Source organism: Varanus komodoensis, unplaced genomic scaffold (genome assembly GCF_004798865.1).
Source record: "Varanus komodoensis strain SLA01 unplaced genomic scaffold, ASM479886v1 scaffold4, whole genome shotgun sequence".
In the NCBI taxonomy this organism is placed as follows: domain Eukaryota; kingdom Metazoa; phylum Chordata; class Lepidosauria; order Squamata; family Varanidae; genus Varanus; species Varanus komodoensis.
The window spans coordinates 51,385,011-51,404,248 of NW_025335941.1; the positions used below are offsets into that span (position 1 = coordinate 51,385,011).

At 39.5% G+C, this 19,238-nt stretch overlaps 1 protein-coding gene across 3 annotated transcripts in view; it reads right to left on the bottom strand.

Moving 5' to 3' along the window:
- Positions 1-19,238, bottom strand: part of GRIA4 (glutamate ionotropic receptor AMPA type subunit 4) — a 276,464-nt gene that overhangs the window by 63,052 nt on the left and 194,174 nt on the right. For all 3 annotated transcript variants that reach the window (XM_044442477.1, XM_044442476.1, XM_044442478.1), the window contains exons 6-9: positions 14,966-15,124; positions 13,626-13,793; positions 9,831-9,935; positions 524-634 (exon numbers count right to left, since the gene is read on the bottom strand). In XM_044442477.1, coding sequence (XP_044298412.1) covers positions 524-634; positions 9,831-9,935; positions 13,626-13,793; positions 14,966-15,124 — 543 coding nt within the window. The remainder of the gene's footprint in view (positions 1-523; positions 635-9,830; positions 9,936-13,625; positions 13,794-14,965; positions 15,125-19,238) is intronic.

Consider the following 19,238-nt stretch of genomic DNA (forward strand, 5'->3'; position numbering starts at 1 on the left):
TGAGTCTCTAACACATGTCTTTGGTGTAAGAAGACATGCTAATTTGAAGAGATGTGGTTGTATTTTGTGTCATAAAGCAAAAGAAATAACTTGTACTGAAGTTATTTGCTGTTAAAAGCCAGGAAACCTGCTTTTCCTTACAGATTACAGCACGCATGAGGTTCTTAAATTGGATACAAATACTCTATCCTTTTCTTTTTTTTAACAGAAAGCATGGCAAAAGGTGACAGTTAAATCAAAGAAAGCTAACATTTTAGTCCTTTAAAACCTTCCAGGTTTGATTGTAGTCTGTACATCACACAGACTAACTGAATATTTGAACATTAGAATTATAAAAGTAATTTCTAAAAGGTGCCTGACTCAATTAGAGGAAAAAGTTTTTATGCACATTAGAATGAGTTAAAATAATTAAAGTCTCTCATCCCTCCCTCCTGTGTCAATATCAGAACGGGAAAGTTACTTCAGTGGGAAATCAGACAAGTCTTACACATTTGCAAATGCTAATGCAGAAAAATAAACTTACCATAATTGTTGTCACAATTACTGTTCTGTTCTCAAGAGCTGATGTGTCATTTCCCAGGGTAGGCTCATGCTGTATCAAAACTAATTTATCCATGTCATTCCAGTAACCAATCTGAAACGAAAAAATGCTAAAATTACATTGTTTATTTTACTAAGAAATCCTGTCATGATGGCTTGCATATGCATGGAAACCTTTTTATTCTTCAGTCATTTTAATCATTGAGCCACACAGGGCTGTTTTAATTCTTGAGTTTATTTGCTGCTGTACTGAGAGGTTAAGTTATTATAGGTGCAATGTTGCTCTTTTGTTATGGTTGTCTGTTTATGGTTTTATTCTCTTTTAATGTAACTTTTATTGCATATATTATTTTAAATTGTACACCACCCAGAGAGCCTAATGGTAGTACGCTAGGCTACCCACTGCTATTGTAATTTAGTTTCATCACTAGATTTCATCCACCCTAATGGAATTCAGAGGACTTGCCCTTTTGTAGTATATGGAAACTCTGGATAAATGGAAATACCCTCCTGACCACTAAGTCACTATCTTAGTCAGACAATGCAGGAGGGCGCCTTTGAACTGGACAGTTGAAAGTCTTCATATGAATCACGGCATTTTGATTCATATGAAGTGCCCTCAGTTCCTTTCTGATTCCTGAAGTGCCCTCAGTTAAGACAGATGAGCAAGTCAGTGTGCCGCCAGTGTATCCTTAATTACACCCTTTTTCTAGGATTAGCTACCTAATTGTATTTTGGAAATGACCCTTTTACTTACTCCACTTTAACTTTCCGAAGAAGCCAGGAGTCTAACAGAAAACATCTATTCAATCTAGGAACCATTCAACCTTTAACCATATCCTGAGCTTGTATCCTGATATATTTTGGCCAAAACTACAGCTGCCATTTAGACCAATTCTTCAGTGTCTGATTGTAACATTCAGCCTGGACAAGTGTTCAGCAGAATCACTCCAAAATCTGCTTGGGTTTCACCAGGTTTGCTGACCGTTCTTCATGCTTTGTCCCTAGAGCCCACACCCTGTTGTCGAACACACTTTTTAGGGCCAGAATTGTTCCACCTGCTTGCTGTGAAGCACCCACTGCTGCATTCAGCTGGTTCCCATTGCAGTGCTGCCACTGAATCACCTGGCCTGCTAAACACTTTGCCTGGAACATCACAAGTCCTCCATCTGAGTATCCAGCCACAGTACTGAGACTGCTGATCTTTTATGGGCCCCTTGGAATCACAGGGAGTCAAGCCTCATGGCGGGAGAGAAAGGGATGTGGCGATTATGAACTGACTTAGGCATAGACTTAAGCACAGAGGCACATTCCTTCAGCAGTCGAGTGAAGAGCCAAGGGGTGGGCTAGAACTTCCCCTTCTCTCCCCCGCTTTTCCCCTATGCTATTTCCTTTGGGTCAGGTGGGGATGCAGCACAGGTGTCTGTCATCGCCCAGCATTCTGCAGTCTGTTCTTGCCTTCCATCCTTTGCAGAGCCCGGATGTTCATAAAAACACCTCAGCTTACAGATGGCTCTCCAAGACTGGTGTGAGGATGTTATGTCCCTCAGCCTCATTCAGAGCAAGGCCTGGAATTGATATCCAACGGCTGGTAGAATCCAGGGTGTCCAGCACCCTCTCGGAGCTCCAAGTGGCAACGGCTACTCAGGAAATGAAGTCCCATGCATTCCTCTTCTATGAACCAGGGCAAATATCAGTGACTTAATTTCTTCTTCCTTCCTTCTGATCCAGCTCTCAATCTATTCTGCCTTCATGGGACTTACCGTGCATGACTGCAACATGAGTTTCTGTTCCTGAGGTTTCCTCAAACACACCTCACCATCTCCCTAGCACCTTCTGCTTTCCTTACTTAGTGAACTAGAACTTCCCACCTGTCTTTTCTTTTTCTACCACTGTTATTAGGAGCCACCTGCCAGTTCAGTGCATGGGATTCTGATAGTAGTAATTTCATTTCATTTTTTCTCTCTGCAATTTTTGTGCTGCATAAGCTTGTATCGTTTTGCTACCAGGTGTCAATGTCTCTGAGTTGGTGTCCTCATTTCACCGTGTAATCTGCAGTGTGCATGTCACACCTCTAAAAAAGTTTCAGTATCTTGTGCTTTTTATGGAAAGCCGTCCTGAGCATAGTAACAGAATGTGTTTTAGTGCAAGGTTCTGTGTCAAGACTACACTGATAAGGGATCTGGAATAAGTCATTGGAATGTAGCCCCATTAAAATCAGGAAGAGCCTGATTTAAAACTGTAGTCTTCAACATCTCAGGGCCCCAATTTATTCCCCCTAGAAACCCACTTCTTAGTTTTTTTAGCATATAGCTCTGGTATATTGTTGCACTCCACCATAGTTCAGGGTACAAAGCAGTGCTACACAAAAGCAGAAACTCTTTTACCCTGAGGAGCAAATTCCATTTTGCAGAAGCTTTCTGGCCCAGATCCCAGTAGTGTGCATGGACCAGGGAAAGGGAGTGTGAGTGAAAAGGAAAGTGCCCAAATACCAAAGCTAAAGCCATACCACGATCTTTTCATTTGAAGTTCTTTCTGCCAGTAAAATTCCTCTTATTCCTAAGACTTAGAAAGATGATTTTGACCTTTCCAAACAGGGAGGGGGCTGCACAAAAGCTGGAAAACATCCTTTGGAATGACTACAAATGACCTGCAGCCAGAGGCAACAGTGGGGTGATCATACCATCTGCAATGAAAAACATTTGTCTGCCTCCAGTCATAAAGTTGGAATGTGCATATTTCCGTTCAAGGCACTGGCTGTGACCAACTGATGTAAAGAATGCCCCTTCGTCCATAACCTGCTATAGTATCTTTGGTCTAATAGAAACAGAAAAGAAAAAGCAGCTGCCAATGAAGCCATAATATGAAAAGCTGCAGACACTGGGACAGGCCAGCTTGAAATTTGATGACATAAATGAACACACAAGCAGCTGCATGTTCTAGGAAATGTTCTTTTCACAGACAACCAAGCCAAGGAGGTGATAAAAATGGGTTTTTCTCCTGCCCTTAAATGTTCTGGTGAATGAGCAGAAAAGGAATGTCCTGAATTTATACTGTTGAAAGAACCATTAATCACGATACACAAACCATAGGAAGCAGGGATGCTCCTCAGCAATAAAAGTAAAGCAAAAAAGGAAAAAGCCAAACAAACAAACAACAAGCTATTACTTCAGGGGTGCTTTTTTCTGATGACCTATCCTAGATGGGAACACTGGTGCAGCAAATGAAGAATTGTGCCTCTGGAAGCAGCAAATGCTAGAAAAGTGTAAGACAGTGATGACTTGCCTACATTCCCATACCTGGCAGGCATCTACAGAAGCTATAGGCCCCTAAAAATGCTGTGCCCAGTTTTCATGGTTGCTGGAAGTATTTTTCTTGCTTAGCAACTGGGCTAGGCCAACCTGACAAAAATATTTATATTTTGTACTTCACAAGAACAGAATATCCAAGCACATTTCACAGAATAAATAAGAACTTGTGGAACATGGGGAATGGTGGAACATAGTGTAGGCAAAGACCGAACATATCTGTATTTATATGTTTATTTAATGCATTGATCTATCTCTGTGTCTCTCTGAGGGAAACCGAATCAGAAAAGGGGACACGTGAGAACAGAACGGTTACTGAGAAGGTTCTTTCTGGTTTGGGATGCTGAAGGCATCCCACAATGGGTTAACTCCCCCACTGCCCAGGGAAAAGCAGGGACCATGTGACAGATTTTTAAGTACTCTATTGGTCCCAAGCTTGTCCTTGCCAGTTCATTCTGTGGCTACAGCACAGCAATAAAGAAGAAAGTCACCTAGACAGAGTCACAAGAAGAACCACAAGGCCATGCAGCTTAATGTTAAGACAGTCAGTTTTGCACTTGAAAGAAAAACCAACTAGAGCCCTGCAGAGGAAAGCCTTTTTTTTTTTTTATGGTGGGCCACACTGGATCTCAATGTCAAGTACAAGCTTGTCAAGTACAGATGTTTTCATCTGGAAACTCTTCAGCTGATCAGAGAAGTTGTTCACAATGGCACATACCTCTTGGCAATCTTATCTCTATATCCCAGTCTCCTCACACCACAGGCATTTCTAGTGCTAACATAATGAGTAGGGCAAGCACTGATTTATTGATCAGAAAAATGTTCTGTATGGCCCTTTATTTCATTGGAGATTACAAGAGGCGAAGTGAATGGAGAAATCTCTGCTTCTTCCCGCGGGAAGAAATTGAAATCTCTTTCCAAACAGGCTGCCCATCTTTTTTGGCAAGAATCTTGGAGGCAGGGATCATTAAGCGTTCTCACCTGTTTAACAGGTCTGGTGCCATGTTCTACCTACCCCCTTTATTTTCCTTTGGGTCCAAGTCAAGCCTAATCCATGGCTGCATGTTGCATCTGGGGAGGGTGGCCTGACTGGCTGACACAAAACCCCTGACTCCCTTGACCTCAGCTAACTGCTTTACAGCTGGATTGGATCTTCCCCACTCCATTTAGGTGAGACTAGCAGGTGGCACAAGCTGCCTGGGGCACCATCAGCAAAAATGCACTCTTACAGGAAGCATGGATGCTGGTGCTCTTACTTCCTGCCTATCTTTACATGTGTAACTGCTTTGTGTTTGATTGCAGCATCTGAGCTTGATTTCTTTGCCACTGTAGCCATAATAAGGGGTGGGAGAAGAACAGCACAAGAAACACAACTGCAAGAAAATTTGTTGTTATGTCTCAAGGAAAAACAAGCTAGGAAAGTTTGGTAGTCATAAGTAACAAAATAAACTGTTTTATACCCAGGAGAATGATAGCAATCATGTAAGTTTAACCACCATAGAAATTATTGGATAAGAGCTGAGCTTGATGAGATTTGGGAGGTGGAGATCAATACAAAGGTGCCCAGAGACTCTGTGAATGGGGATATCCAGGGTCAATATCAATTTGTAAGTCCTAATGATGTTGACAGGCTGCATGGACTAATGAGGAGAACCACCTGCCCTCTCAATCCATGTCCATTCTTGGCTGGTAGTCTAGGGGGCTGAGTATTAAAGGAGCAATCATGCCTTATCATCAATGCCTCCTTCAGAAAGGAAAGGTTCCTGCCTGCTTGCCTGCCTGCAGGAGACCATTGCAGAAGAAACCTAATTTAAAGCTCCAGGACCTTAACATCTTTAGACTAGTCTCAGATATACCATTTGGTGATCAAGAAGGTGGTGTCTCTCCAAATTCAGAAGGTCCTGAGTGATACTGCACCCATTTCAAACTGCCTTCAGACCAGGGCATGGAGCTCAGACTGCTTTGATTGCTCTAGTGGAGGCACTGCTTTGCAGTGGTTCTATTCCTACCTCTTGGATCAGTTCCAGATGGTGATGCTTCCATCTCCAAGATGGAACTGACCTGTGGAGGCCCACAGAGCTCCATTCTGTCTCCAGTGTTGTTTAACATCTACATGAAGCCATTGGGAGAGATCATCTGGAGGAGTGGAGCTGGCTGTTATCAATATGCTGATCTACTTTTCTTACCATCATCTGCTGCTTCTTTTAGAGACAGAACCTATGCTCTGAATGTCTGCCTAGAGCTAGTCATGGGCTTGATGAGGAAAAACAAATTGAGTGAATCCAGGCAAAACAGATGTGCTTGCTGTTATGAGTCCAAATCCAGGATTAGAGATGTGCCAACCCTGAAAGATCATGTTCACAGCTGGGGGATGCTGCTTGACCTAGCTCTTCAGATGTCAGCTCAGATAGAAGCCACAGTCAAGAGTCTCTGCTATCAGCTTTGACTGATCTGCCAACTGCATCCCTTCCTGGAGGTGAATGACCTGAAAACAGTAGTGACTACAGTGGCAACTTCTAGGTTCAGTGCCTGCAATGCACCCTGCATTGGGCTGCCCTTGTGCCTACTCTAGAAACTGCAATTAGTACAAAATATGACAGCCAGGCTGGTCTCTGGGACATCATGGAGAGACCACATATCACCTATTTTAAAGTCTTTGCATTTCCAAACACGGTGCAAGGTGTTGATAATTACCTTTAAAGCCCTTCATGGCTGAGGTCTAAAATACCTTCAGGAGCACCTCTGCCCATGCATGCCACCTGCTAAGGTCCTCTGGGGACAATCTTCTGAAGTCTGCTTCTGTAGGATTAATGTCAGCTACACAGAGGACTTTCTCAGTGGTTGCCCCTAAACTGTGGAATGCTCTGCTGAGAGAGATGTGTCTGATATCCCAGACTGTCACCATCATGAAGGAGTTAAAGACATATCTCTTCTGACAGGTCTTCCCAGATTAGTTCTCAGATCAGTTTTATTTAATCTTGTTTTAAGTCAAATTTTAATAATTGTTGGTTTAATCTTTTGTAAACTGTCAAGAGCTATGGGAATGGGGCAGTATCTACAATTCACATAAATAAGTAAAATGTGTTTCTATCCAGAAAATGATAATTATATAGGAAGCTCTTTCAAAAAAGAGGAGAGATGTGCAGTCGCTTGTTTCTGGGCAAAAGGTTAGCACTTGTGTACAACAGAGTACTCGGAAATCTCTCATGTGGTCCCTGCTTTCCCTTGGTGATAGGGAAGTCAACCCATTGTGGGACACCTTCCTCATATCGACCTGGAAAATTTCATTTCAGTTTATTTTTTACAAGTATTTACAAAACACATTAATTTTTTCAAATTCAGGTCTGAAAAACCTGAGGTTTAAAAAAAATGAATGTGGAAGAAAACAAAGCAGGCAGATTCATCCAGCAAAATCCAGGATTGTGATTGCTTGGTTCCTTGAAGTATAGTGAAGTTTTCAATGAATACTTGAGTATTAAGTATGAATATGTGTATGAATACTTGAGCATTAGAGTATGAATACTTGAGTGTTAAACCGTGCTTGTGCAACTGAATCAGGGCCATCTCCTTTTTAGCCAGGCTTCACATCTTAAACAGGGGCATGGCAGACATGTACCTACGAATTTGGTCAGTGCAAATGGGCATGGATTTAATTTCAGTTTATTTTTACTCATAATTTACCCAAACACACAACTTTATCTCTCCTTGAGATGGAGAGAACTTTTTTTTTTAATCTGAATGCAGGGGAAAATGAAACTGACAGATTTATCTCGTATACCTAATCAGAAAGCAGCTCACTGAAATCAACTGTGTTTATTTTTAATATCAAGACATCTGGACACATTTAGCATGCAATCAAACACTAAGAAATGTTGGTTTGGATCCTGAGTGGTTTCTGTGAATTAAATGCCTCCTTCCATTTATGGAAGAGCAAAAGATGCAATTTATGGAAACAGATTCAGATTCAGAAATAAGTCCACTGAAATTAGCCATGCAGTGCAAGATGCAATCAAACACAAAGAAACAATTGAACAATTGTTCAAATCCTGGGTTGCACTTCTATTAGAATCCAGCAAAGGCTTCCACTGGTGGAAGAGGAAGAAGACACTTTTTATTGAGACCACTTTTTCTTCCAACTAACCTGCACGAAGCAGATTTTTCAGAAGGCAAGGGAGAAGCAATCACCTCCCTATTTCTACCACTGAGGCATCTTGAGAGTGGAGTTCTGCTCAAGGGAATTCCGGATCCAGGCCTATGTCTACAATACAACAATGTCCATCTTTATAGTGTTCAAGCTAAGGGTAGTCAACATCAACCAATTCAGAATATTGGACTGAAAATAAATATGGAAAAGTGTTTCCCTCTCTTATGTTACTTTCCTGCTCCCACTATAAATTCTCAGTCAGTTTCTACTGGTATTGTTGCAAATCCGTGCTTTGCACAGCAGGTCCAAAGTTCACTCTCTTAGGCAACATCCAACAGGGATGTACCATCACTCCTGGTTCCATTGTGCTCACACGACCTACCACTTGCACAATGAGGCATCTGTTCTTCAAAAATAATCTCAGAAATGAGTGGAAAAGCTCATGCCTGGAATTCCGAGTGCGCTCGGCTGTGAAAGGGGTGGATCCTGCAAATGCATGGGTGCAACAGAATATTACCCTTGGTACCTCCAGTTAAACAAATCTTAGCTGCACTGGGAAAGACCCCTGACAAACAGCCTGGAAAACTGCTGTCTGCAGGAATAGGTGTGATTCAGGACAAAATATGATGCAATTCTGTATATTAATATTAAAATAAGTAATTATGACACATAATCTTTGGTCCCAAATCTTTGCTGCTCAGCCTTGAACTTCTTTTTAGAAGACTTTGTGACATTCTTTTTCCTTGCTTCCCTGGGTGGGTGGGTGAGCGGGGGAATGCAGAAGCAGAGAGAAAAAGCAAACAACAAAGCAGCAACACACTCTGGAGTGTAGGTTTGTTCATAACTGGTGGAGGTGCGCAAATGGGGCTCTTTGACAGGATGCTCTGTTTGTGTTTGGGAAGGAAAGGCTGGATTGGAGCCCAGTTTGAATTTGGTAGGAAATAAAGAGCAGCCACTTGATTGTATTCCTCTTACACGGTACGCCTCTGCCAGGGCATGAGATGGGGAAGGATTTAATTCGTTGGACTTCTGTCTGAGTTCTGTAAATCGAAAGGTTCCATAAAATTCTAATTATGCACATCTATTTGCATAGCTAAATAGCATATCCAAATTGATACCTGTTTGTGACATGGGCCAGGGTCCCAGAACTGTTTTAGAACCTTCTTTCTTTGTACCAAGCACTATGCTTAATAGAATTTGATATTAATGCACCTGGCATTGTTTCTTAAGTTTATAATCCCTTGAGCACAAACAAACAAACCCTTCATCTGAAAACAGAAATAAAATTTCTTCTATGAAGTAAGAGAGCAACTTTTCTTGGTCTTTTTCCCAGATTCCTGTTCCAAAACTCTGCACCACTAGACCATTTTGTCTGTTGTTTGTTGTGAAAACAAAAGGCAAAGCAAGCAAAAGACCCTGTCTTTAGGAAAAGCACAGGTGTTTTATCTTGTTGCATGGGCATCTGCATGTATTTATTCATTCATGTACAATAAAGATGAGTTAATAAATTTATATACCCCTACTGTACTTAGAAATCTATATCTAAATTGTTTACAAATAAAATACATTGAACTACTCTGAAAGATTAACATTAAACATTTGTAAAACCAAGTTTATTATTATTATTTTCATTTTTATCTCAGTAGCCAAAGCTCTGTTGAAATTGTAAAGAAAGCACAGTTATTTATTTGTAATATTGTATAATCAAAAAATTACAGTATAAAGTCACTGAATTTGTTAGCTAAAATACATTTTAATTATTCCTTTAGACTAAAAAAAAAAAAAGACAAATGAGCCAAACAAATGCAAATGGATTAGGATACTGGATTAAAGCATACCTTTCGAGGGCCAGTAGTCTTCAGCTCAAACACATCCATTGAATAATTGACTCTGCGACCATAGTGGTCAAACTGAACATTTCCTGTTAGTCCTTGTATTCGAACCTTAGAATTGAAAATACAAGCATAACATGGATAATGAATGAATGGTTCCTTCATTCAAAGTTCCTATGCGTAACTGTTCCTCGATAACTGTCTATCAATAAATGATTTCAAGGTGCAATCCAATGCATGTCTGGACACATAAAAATCCTACAACTCTTCCTGGCAGGGAATCCTGGTAGCTGTAGGATGTTTTTCTGTCTAAATATGCATAGGAATTTATCTGTTGTTTATTAAACATCTGCCTTTCTGCTGATTAATTACATTTATATTTGTACACTCCCAAATGGCTCAATATAGGTACCTTTTTGGGATAGCGTAGTAATTGTAAAATAAATTACAATGCCATAATCAAATTCTCCTCTGTAATATTCTCTCTTTACTGCCCTTCTACAGTAACACACCGGAACCTCAAAAATGCCCAATGAGGTAGACAGCTACCCAGGAAGGTGTAAATGCATCGCTAAGCCCTCTTTACAGTCTATCTTGATAAAGGCCAGGAAGAAGAGAGTCAATTCAATTAAAGAGGCCATGGGTTCAATCCTATCCTAGCCATCTTTAGACAGAAAACATCCTGAGAATTGTAGTGTGTTTTTCTGTCTCAACATGTGTACATTTGCATCCGAAATCATCTGAACAGAGATCTAGCACTAAGTCTCTATAATCATCAGAAACACAGGCCAGACACTCATAAAAACACCTCTATCTTTTTTTTAAATGTAATAAGTTGAAAGAAAGATGCAAGATGTAAAAGAGAAAGATTTTTGTGCATTAAACAGGGCCAACCAAGTTAAATACACTTAGAGAATGAAAGAAATATATTTGGCAAGCAGGGTGATTAAACAGCTCTTAGACAATAAATGAAAATCTCATTTTCTTTTATCAATGTGATGTTTAACATTGGGGGGCATGTTGAAAACTTATCTGAGATGAATAATTTATATTCATTCTGCTGAAATGTTGGAAAAAGAAACTCTGCCAACATATCTAATGCTTTGATCTAGTTACATTAACTTAGTACAGGTCACCCCACATATAAATCATGCTCCTAAATGTAAGGCTGCGACGTTATTATGCTGAATGTGTTTAAGGTTAATATCAAGTGTGGCCTTTGCTACTGAGTAAATATCTAAGCAATTTCTGTGGTAACAGAACCTACTCTGCTCCTCCTAATGCTGTCTTTCAAGAATTCCAATTAATAGTAGAATTGCACTTTCATGTGTGAGCAGACCTATTTTTGTCCCGCTTTCTTTCTGCTTATGTTGCCTGTCCATTGGTGTGTTACAGCAGTAATAACATAACAGCAACAAATGCTTTCTGAAAGGGTACATCCATAATGATAAAAAAGCATGTGTGTCTGTCCATTCGTTCTTCTGTAACTCCAAGAATATGTCATCCAGACACCTGAAACTTCAGGTGAATACTGGGGAACCTTAAGTTGTAGAGTGTGGCTCTATTTTGTTTTAAAAGACATTAGCTGCCATTAATTTAAATGTGTCCGTATGATTGAAAAGGAAATCAACCCTGACTGCTCTTTAAAAGGCTAGATACTGAAGATGAAACTCAAATACTTTGGCCACCTAATGAGAAGGAAGGACTCACTGGGGAAGAGTCTAATGCTGGGAACAATAGATGGCAAAAGAAGAAGGGGACGGCAGAGGATGAGGTGGCTAGATGGAGTCACTGAAGCAGTTGGTGTGAGCTTGAGTGGACTCCGAGGGATGGTGGAGGACAGGAAGGCCTGGAGGAATGTTGTCCATGGGGTCGTGATGGGTCGGACACGACTTTGCGACCAACAACAACAACAACAACAAAATATGGTTGAAGCCCATGGTAACATCTTCAGCCAAGCAGCTGAAGACTTCCTTAACCCATGTATAGCTTTGCAGTCCATACAGTTGAAACCGGGGGAGGATGATAGGCATCAACTAATCCTTCGAAAAATGGCATGGACAGACTCCTTCCTTCAGAGAGTTACAGGGGGTACCATTACCAGTTCCGTGCCGGTACAAGTGGGCATGATTTCCCTCAAAGAGGGCAGGGCACAGGGTGTTCAAATTCTGACAGTTTGCTTGAAGGTTTTGTGATATCAATGCTGGCTCCATTCACTAGTTTAAAATATAGGTAGCCATATCAGCATTTGGAGCAGATTTTTGTCTTTTGCATCACAGTCAATTTTAGCTACATGATAAAGAGGACCACCACATATGAAAACTGCAATGTATGGCTCTGAAAGCAGGACCATAAGGAAGGCTGAGCACCAAAGGATTGAGACCTTTGAGTTGTGGTGCTGGAGGAGACTCCTGCAAGTCCCTTGGACCGCAAGGTGATCAAACCGGTCAGTCCTAGAGGAGATCAACCCTGACTGCTCTTTAGAAGGCCAGATCGTGAAGATGGAACTCAAATACATTGGCCACCTAATGAGAAGGAAGGACTCCCTGGAGAAGAGCCTAATGCTGGGAACAATAGATGGCAAAAGAAGAAGGGGGGGGGCAGAGGATGACGTGGCTAGATGGAGTCACTGAAGCAGTCGGTGTGAGTTTAAGTGGACTCCGGGGGATGGTGGAGGACAGGAAGGCCTGGAGGAATGTTGCCCATGGGGTCGCGATGGGTCAGTCACGATTTCGTGACTAACAACAACAAAGAGGACCAGCCTAACTATGGTTGATTGTGTGTCTCTTCCACCCATCCTTAATGATCTAGGGACAGACACATATCAGCTCATATACTGAACTGATTGTCTAGCTGTCCTTTCCCACACCACCCACAGTGAGGGGTTTGTGCTTCCAAGCTTAGATGGGTGATGCAATGTAACATCTGCAGAGCCAGGTGTTCAAAAGCTCTCACACATAGTGAAATACTTGGGCTACTGTGTGATCCGCTGAGCAGAGTGGATCACTTTTCCAAGGTCATGCAGTAGCTTGTTGAGAGAAGGTACTTGAAGGTGCTTCTTGCATGGCCCTGGACAAGTTGTCTCTCTTCATCCCCCATCTGCAAAATCTAAATCTTCATAACCTTATTTTTATGATAATGAATTATAGCAGAATTGAAAAACAAACTAAATATAGAGTAGAACACATTAATATAAAATACAGTGGTACCTTGGCTCATGAACTTAATCCATTCCATGACTCTGGTTGCCACTCAAATTGGTTGTGAGCCAAGTCAAATTTCCCCATAAGGTTCAATGTAAATAAGGTGAATCTATTCTGTAAATATTTTCTTTTTAAAGATCACAGGGAAGACAGGCACAATCATGGGCGCGCTTAGAGGTGGGAGACAGGCACAATCATGGGCGCACTTGGGGGCGGAGGCAGGCCCGATTGCAGGCGTGCTTGGAAGGGGGAGATGGCTGCAATCACGGGTGCGCTAAGGGGGGAAGATGGATGTGTTCATGGCCATCTCCCCCCCACAAGCACGACTGTGATCGCGCCCATGCAGGGAAGACAGGCGCAATCACGATTGTCACCCAATGCGAAGTGCACGACCAGAGGAAAATTTATTTCTAAATTTCTGTTTGCGACCCAATTTGGTTGTGAACTGAGGCATTCGTGAGCTGAGGTACCACTGTAGTCACAATAACAAAACAACTGCTGAGCATTTTAGATTTTTATGATTTTGCAGCCAAGCACTCAAACTATGACTTAAGCCAGACACAAAAAACAACTAGAATGAAACCTTGTCAGAACCTACCTGTTTCAACGTCCTCTCCATGTCTATCCCTTGGCTCCATGGTGCAGCTGGATTTGCAAGGCAATCCCCAGCATTCCCTCTCCGAGAAATATCAATTTTCTGCCTTCGAAGATTCCGGAAAGTCTCAGCCATTACAAGCACCCCATCATAGGTCAGAGCAGAGGTATACTAATCAAGAGGAAGAATGTATATCAATTACCGTTATGCTCCCTAATAAAAATGGTGTAGCATTAAGCTTTTGATTCCTTGATGGACCAGTCTCAGTGAACTGAAATTCTAGCTAAAGCTTAAGACAAACATCCCTAACTTCTTACTCCATTCGAAGGAACAATTCATGCACCCAAATTGACTCAATGAATGTGTGTTTGCCTTGGGTTTTCGCAAACCTGACATGTCCCAAAACAGCCAATTACTTCCCCATACACATCTTGCAACTGAACATGCTCATATGTCCTCTTTGACGCACAGCTGGCTGTACAGCGGTAGTGTGATAACTGGACTGCAAGTCAGAAAATTTCTGCCTGCTTCAAGCAATGGTTGTTGTATATTTCAATAATCATCACCTTGAATGGATTGCAACCTTAGTCTATTAATTGTATACATTCTGATTGATTGAACAATTAATCTGCCAACAATGCTTAAACAATTCAATTTACAAATTCTCCATAAGCAGAAAAAGTAGTTCTCCAGGGTTACAGTCCTTACACTGAATTCTGCAAATGAGCAAAGCTGTCATCCAACTTAATAGTTTTGTCAGGTGCTTGGTTTGAATTTTAGTTGTATAAACTTCTTAACCACTATTCATTTAGAGGATTCCAGAGTAGAGTACAAAAATGTGAATAAAATTGTTCACACAAACACACAGATACAATAAAAACACAGAATAGAATAAAATCAGAATACAATATAATGAAGCAAATAAAATCTTGAATTACAATGTAATGTAGGTGAGTCTACTCAGAAGTAAAACCAATTGTATTCGATAGTGCTTACTCTCTCAGGTACATCTGCATAGGAGTTCAGCTTAATGTGAGATTTCATACTCACTCCTTGGTGATAAACTTCTGCAATGGGATGAACATAGTTGCAAGGCTACAGTCCTATACACAGTAAGCACTACTGATCACAGAGGGTCTTGCCCTGGAGTAAACAACTGTAGAATTGCAGTGTAAAAGCATAAAAACACACAGATTTCTAAGTGCTGGACATGGATGACAATGGCTGCAGTAATTATCTTCTCAGAAAAATTACATATGTGGTATAAAGTAGCCTATTGCAAGAGCATATTATTTAAATAAGCAATTTGAATAGCCATTTCAGGATATAATGGAGACACGCACCTTAGGAGGAGTCTCTGATCCTGGGTATTCTCTCTGGTCTAGTTTCTTCCACCTTTGCATGAGTTTTGCAACCATTGGTGTATTGAAATCTACTAGCTGAAACCCTGTGACATTTGCTCCTCCATGCATAAATCTCTCCAAAGAAATATCCTTGAATCCCTGCAGAAATCAATTAATGTAATACTTCATTTGCCCTTGCACACTGTTAAAAGTTCTCTGCAGATTTAAGTGATCATACATACATGTCCATAAACTAAATCATTTTCATATTAAAATTATTTTATCTGTTTTATATTTGTCTCTTATTATTGCAATTATAAGCAGAGTATATTTACTCATAAACATTATGAGATGCTTAAAAGTCAGATCATAGTGAAGAATCAATAAATATGCCCATTATGTATATCATATTCCAAAGAATAATACATTGCATATAACTTCTTACAAAATTATCTTCCTGTATCTGATTTTCTCTTAAGCAAGTTGTATGTCTGGGGCAAGGTGGGGAGCAAAGAGACATTTTTCCCAATGAGACCTATTGGAGCTTTTGTAAGAAGTCAATCAAGTGATAATAATTTCTATGTTTTAAAGTGATAATCATTCCTATGCTTTATTTTTTAAATGTGGTAACATATTCATATGATCTCTAGTAATGTTGTAAATAGTTATTTACTCAATATAAAATATGATCAGTAACTAAGAACACAATCCTAGAAGACTAATTAGATGGAAGGTTCTCATCTCAGACTCCATTGTCTGTTCCAACCCCTTTTGATAAGACCCTATCATTAAGTCCTGCTGGTTTTAGTAACATCATGCTTTGTGCTATTTTGCTAGTCGGACCACTAGGTTGATCTCTCTCACATAACTTGTTGTCAGCAGAGACAGGAGCTGTGTGGTTTGTGTATCTGGTGGATCTATGGCACCCCCCCACCTCAATTTTCCTGCACCAACACATCTATTTCCTCCCAAGGATCCATCTAGCCCATTCTATTCCCATAGTGACCAAACAGATTTTTTGCAATGTTCCATTAAAACCCTGTACAGGAACAGAATGGTACACAGTTGGTTTAGGGAACATAGCAAGCGAACACAAAACAAACTTTGAAGTCTGCATATATCATTACTTTGGAAACTATCTTATTGATATGGATACTTCTAATAGATATTAATTCCCTAAGAACTATCACCAGTTACTCTATATACAATAAAACAATAAAGTGTACATAAGGTAACACTATGGTGTCCCTCTCAAGAGAATAAAATTGATTAAGAATAAATGATAGATATCCAATCTGTGAGAATTAAGTAACTTGCCTGAGTCTACTTTCTAAAAGATTGTCCAATTCAAATGGCTTTACTAGTTTGTGAACAGAGGACATTCAACCCACTCAAAGGCCTTTTCTGTACCTACAAATACTGAAACTCTTGGTTTTCTGTTTTAATTCTATGCATTACTTTAATTATATTATATGTTAATTGCGTACACTTAAAATCAGCCTATTTTTATCCATGTTTTTCTTCATTACAGCATTTAAATTTGTTCCTAATATAGACAAAATATATATTTAAATAAATTATTTTTCTTAGGTGCATTTGCATATATAGTATGTTATTTCAATATCTACCCCACAACCATGTTCTAGTTTTAAAAGAATCTTTAAAATGGCATTCTAAATTACCAGTCCAAATGTTCTAATCTATTCCAAATTTAATATTATTTTCTTGCTTCAAAACAGTCTTTCAGCTCTAGTTTTGAAGAGACTTACTTACAGCATATCTACTCAGCTGTATGTCCCATTGAGTAAAAATGATTTACTAGCCAATAACTGTGTAAACCTTTTTAACTTAATGTGTTTCTCTATAGTTTTTCCCCCTTAACCAGCCATCTTTGTTTTTCTTTCTATTCTCTTTAAAGACTTTAAACAATTCTAACTTTTGATTATATCTCTGTATACAATCTTTAATACCGATTCTTTTAATTGCACTCAGATTGTCAGTGTTTTCTGGATATCAGACTGAACCTCTATTTTCCATTCACTGTCTTCAATTACTCTAAGAGTGCAATATATGTATGGCTATTCAGATATAAGGTTTATTGAGTTAAATAGGACTTACTCCCAGGTAAGTGTGTCATAGCCTTAGCGTATTTGTTGGGCTTTTTTTTTTTAAAGGATTACAATAATTACCCATCTATTTAATGCATTTGCTCTATCTGTTCTTTGGATGTTAGGTGTGCTTACAGCAAACCTTTTCTTTATCTATAACCATTTTTCTTGGGGTCATTTCAAAATAATCTGGAATATTTTCTGGCTTAAAGGTGAAAGGTTTAATCCATACATATGATAAACCATTAAAGGATCACCAATAATTAAAGATTAAGTTATAAAATGGTGAATAAAACATTTATGAAATGATAAATTAATCCTCGGATAATTCATTTGGGAATATATTAATCAGGAGTAAGTAAGCAATAATTTAGTCAAAATCATTTAAGCAATACATTAATCAAAACAATAAATTAGTTGAAGGAAACATAATGAATTGGTCAAGAGCACTAGGCTATAAGTTAACTACACAATAATTTAAGATAAACAAACAATACATTAATCAAGAGCAATAAGCAATTAATTAGTTGAGGCAATGCAGTCACAAAGATAAATATGCAACAAATTAGTTTGAAAACTAATCAGACCATACATTAGTCAAGGCAGATAAGCAATAAATTAGTCAAAATGAATAGACAATAGAGTAGTCAAAGGATAAGCTATAAATTGGTTAGTAATGACTGCTTAATAGCTTCCCCGCCAGTACTCAATAATAATACCATTGGTTCAAATAGATTAATTGGGGAAAGGCAGATCTGGCTTCTTCTCATTGTTAGATTCATATGAAAGGTAATTTAACAAATCAAAGCCTGAACATGAGGCATAAGACTAGAAGAGTAAACCTACTCAAATAATCAGTGTGTTAGTCTTGTTAGTCATTCACTATTTAATTAACTAACTCAATTTTCTTATTGTTAGCCACTGTGACTACCATCTTTGGCAGAAAGGTGGGATATAAAACCTAGATTAATTCAATATGCCACTGTCTTAATTTCGGCTGACTTGATCTTGAATTACATTGTCAAAACAGAGAATAACAGAACTTCCAAACCGCCTGCATGTTCCGATGCAATGAAAAATGTGCTAAAAGCCTTTACTTTCTACATCCTCTGTTTCTTCAAGCATCCCAGCTACATCCCAGCTACAAGGGGGCATGTGTACTCGGTAGTTGTGCTGCTAAGGCACCCTGCACAGCCTTGGTAACAGCTCAAGCTAGAGCCTAAAAGAGGGTTCTCTTCCCACTGCATTGTTGTATCAGCTCAATTTGCTTCCTCCTAGGAACATGATCAGTACAATAGGCTATCTCCTCAGAAACAAAAAGAAAAGAAGGAACCAAACCCATTGGTGCTAGCATAATTCTTGTTGCACAACCTCAGGTTCCTCACAGGTCTTTCTGGAGTACAGACTTCAAAATGCCCTTCTCCTATGATTCACCAGCTTAGCCACTATATATATAAAATATAAACGTGAGCAAGAGCTTAAATTCAGGAAGCATTTAATCTCAGCAAATTATTGCCATTATTGTAGACTACACAACTCAAATCTATTATTTTTCAGCTTCCTCTATGCTAGGGTCCTCTACTGCAGGATTCCCAACCCCTGGACCACTGATGGGTACCAGTCCGTTGCCTGTTAGGAACTGGGCTGCACAGCAGGAGGTGATTGTCATGTGAGATCCAGAGTTCTAACGTTAGAGACAAGATAAAATATCTTGGAAGTTCCAACTATGCTTCTAAGTTCAAACCACAGGCACAATGAAAAAAATGCAGTCACTGCAGAAATGTCATCAGTTGTGTGCCCAAGTTGTCTCTTGTTGTATTGGTGCATTTTCACTGCATGTCTTTTCAATCTTTTTGAGTGTCTTCTTGATACTTCTCAGTGCCTTTTAGGGGAGTGCCTAAATCATTCTGAGTGCTTTTTAGTGTCCTGCCTTCTTGATCCTTCTTGCTGCCTCCTTGATCCTTTTCAGATCCTTTTAACTGCCTGCCTTCCTGATCCTTCCCACTGCCTCCATGAATCCTTTTCTGCTTCACCACTCTTCACTAAAAAAATTTGGACAGTAAATGCAAATTTTATTTTATTGTACAGTATTGCACATATTTTATTAATTCTTTCCAAGTTTTAATTAATAAATTTGGAATTTAATTGTGTTATTTTTATCTAAA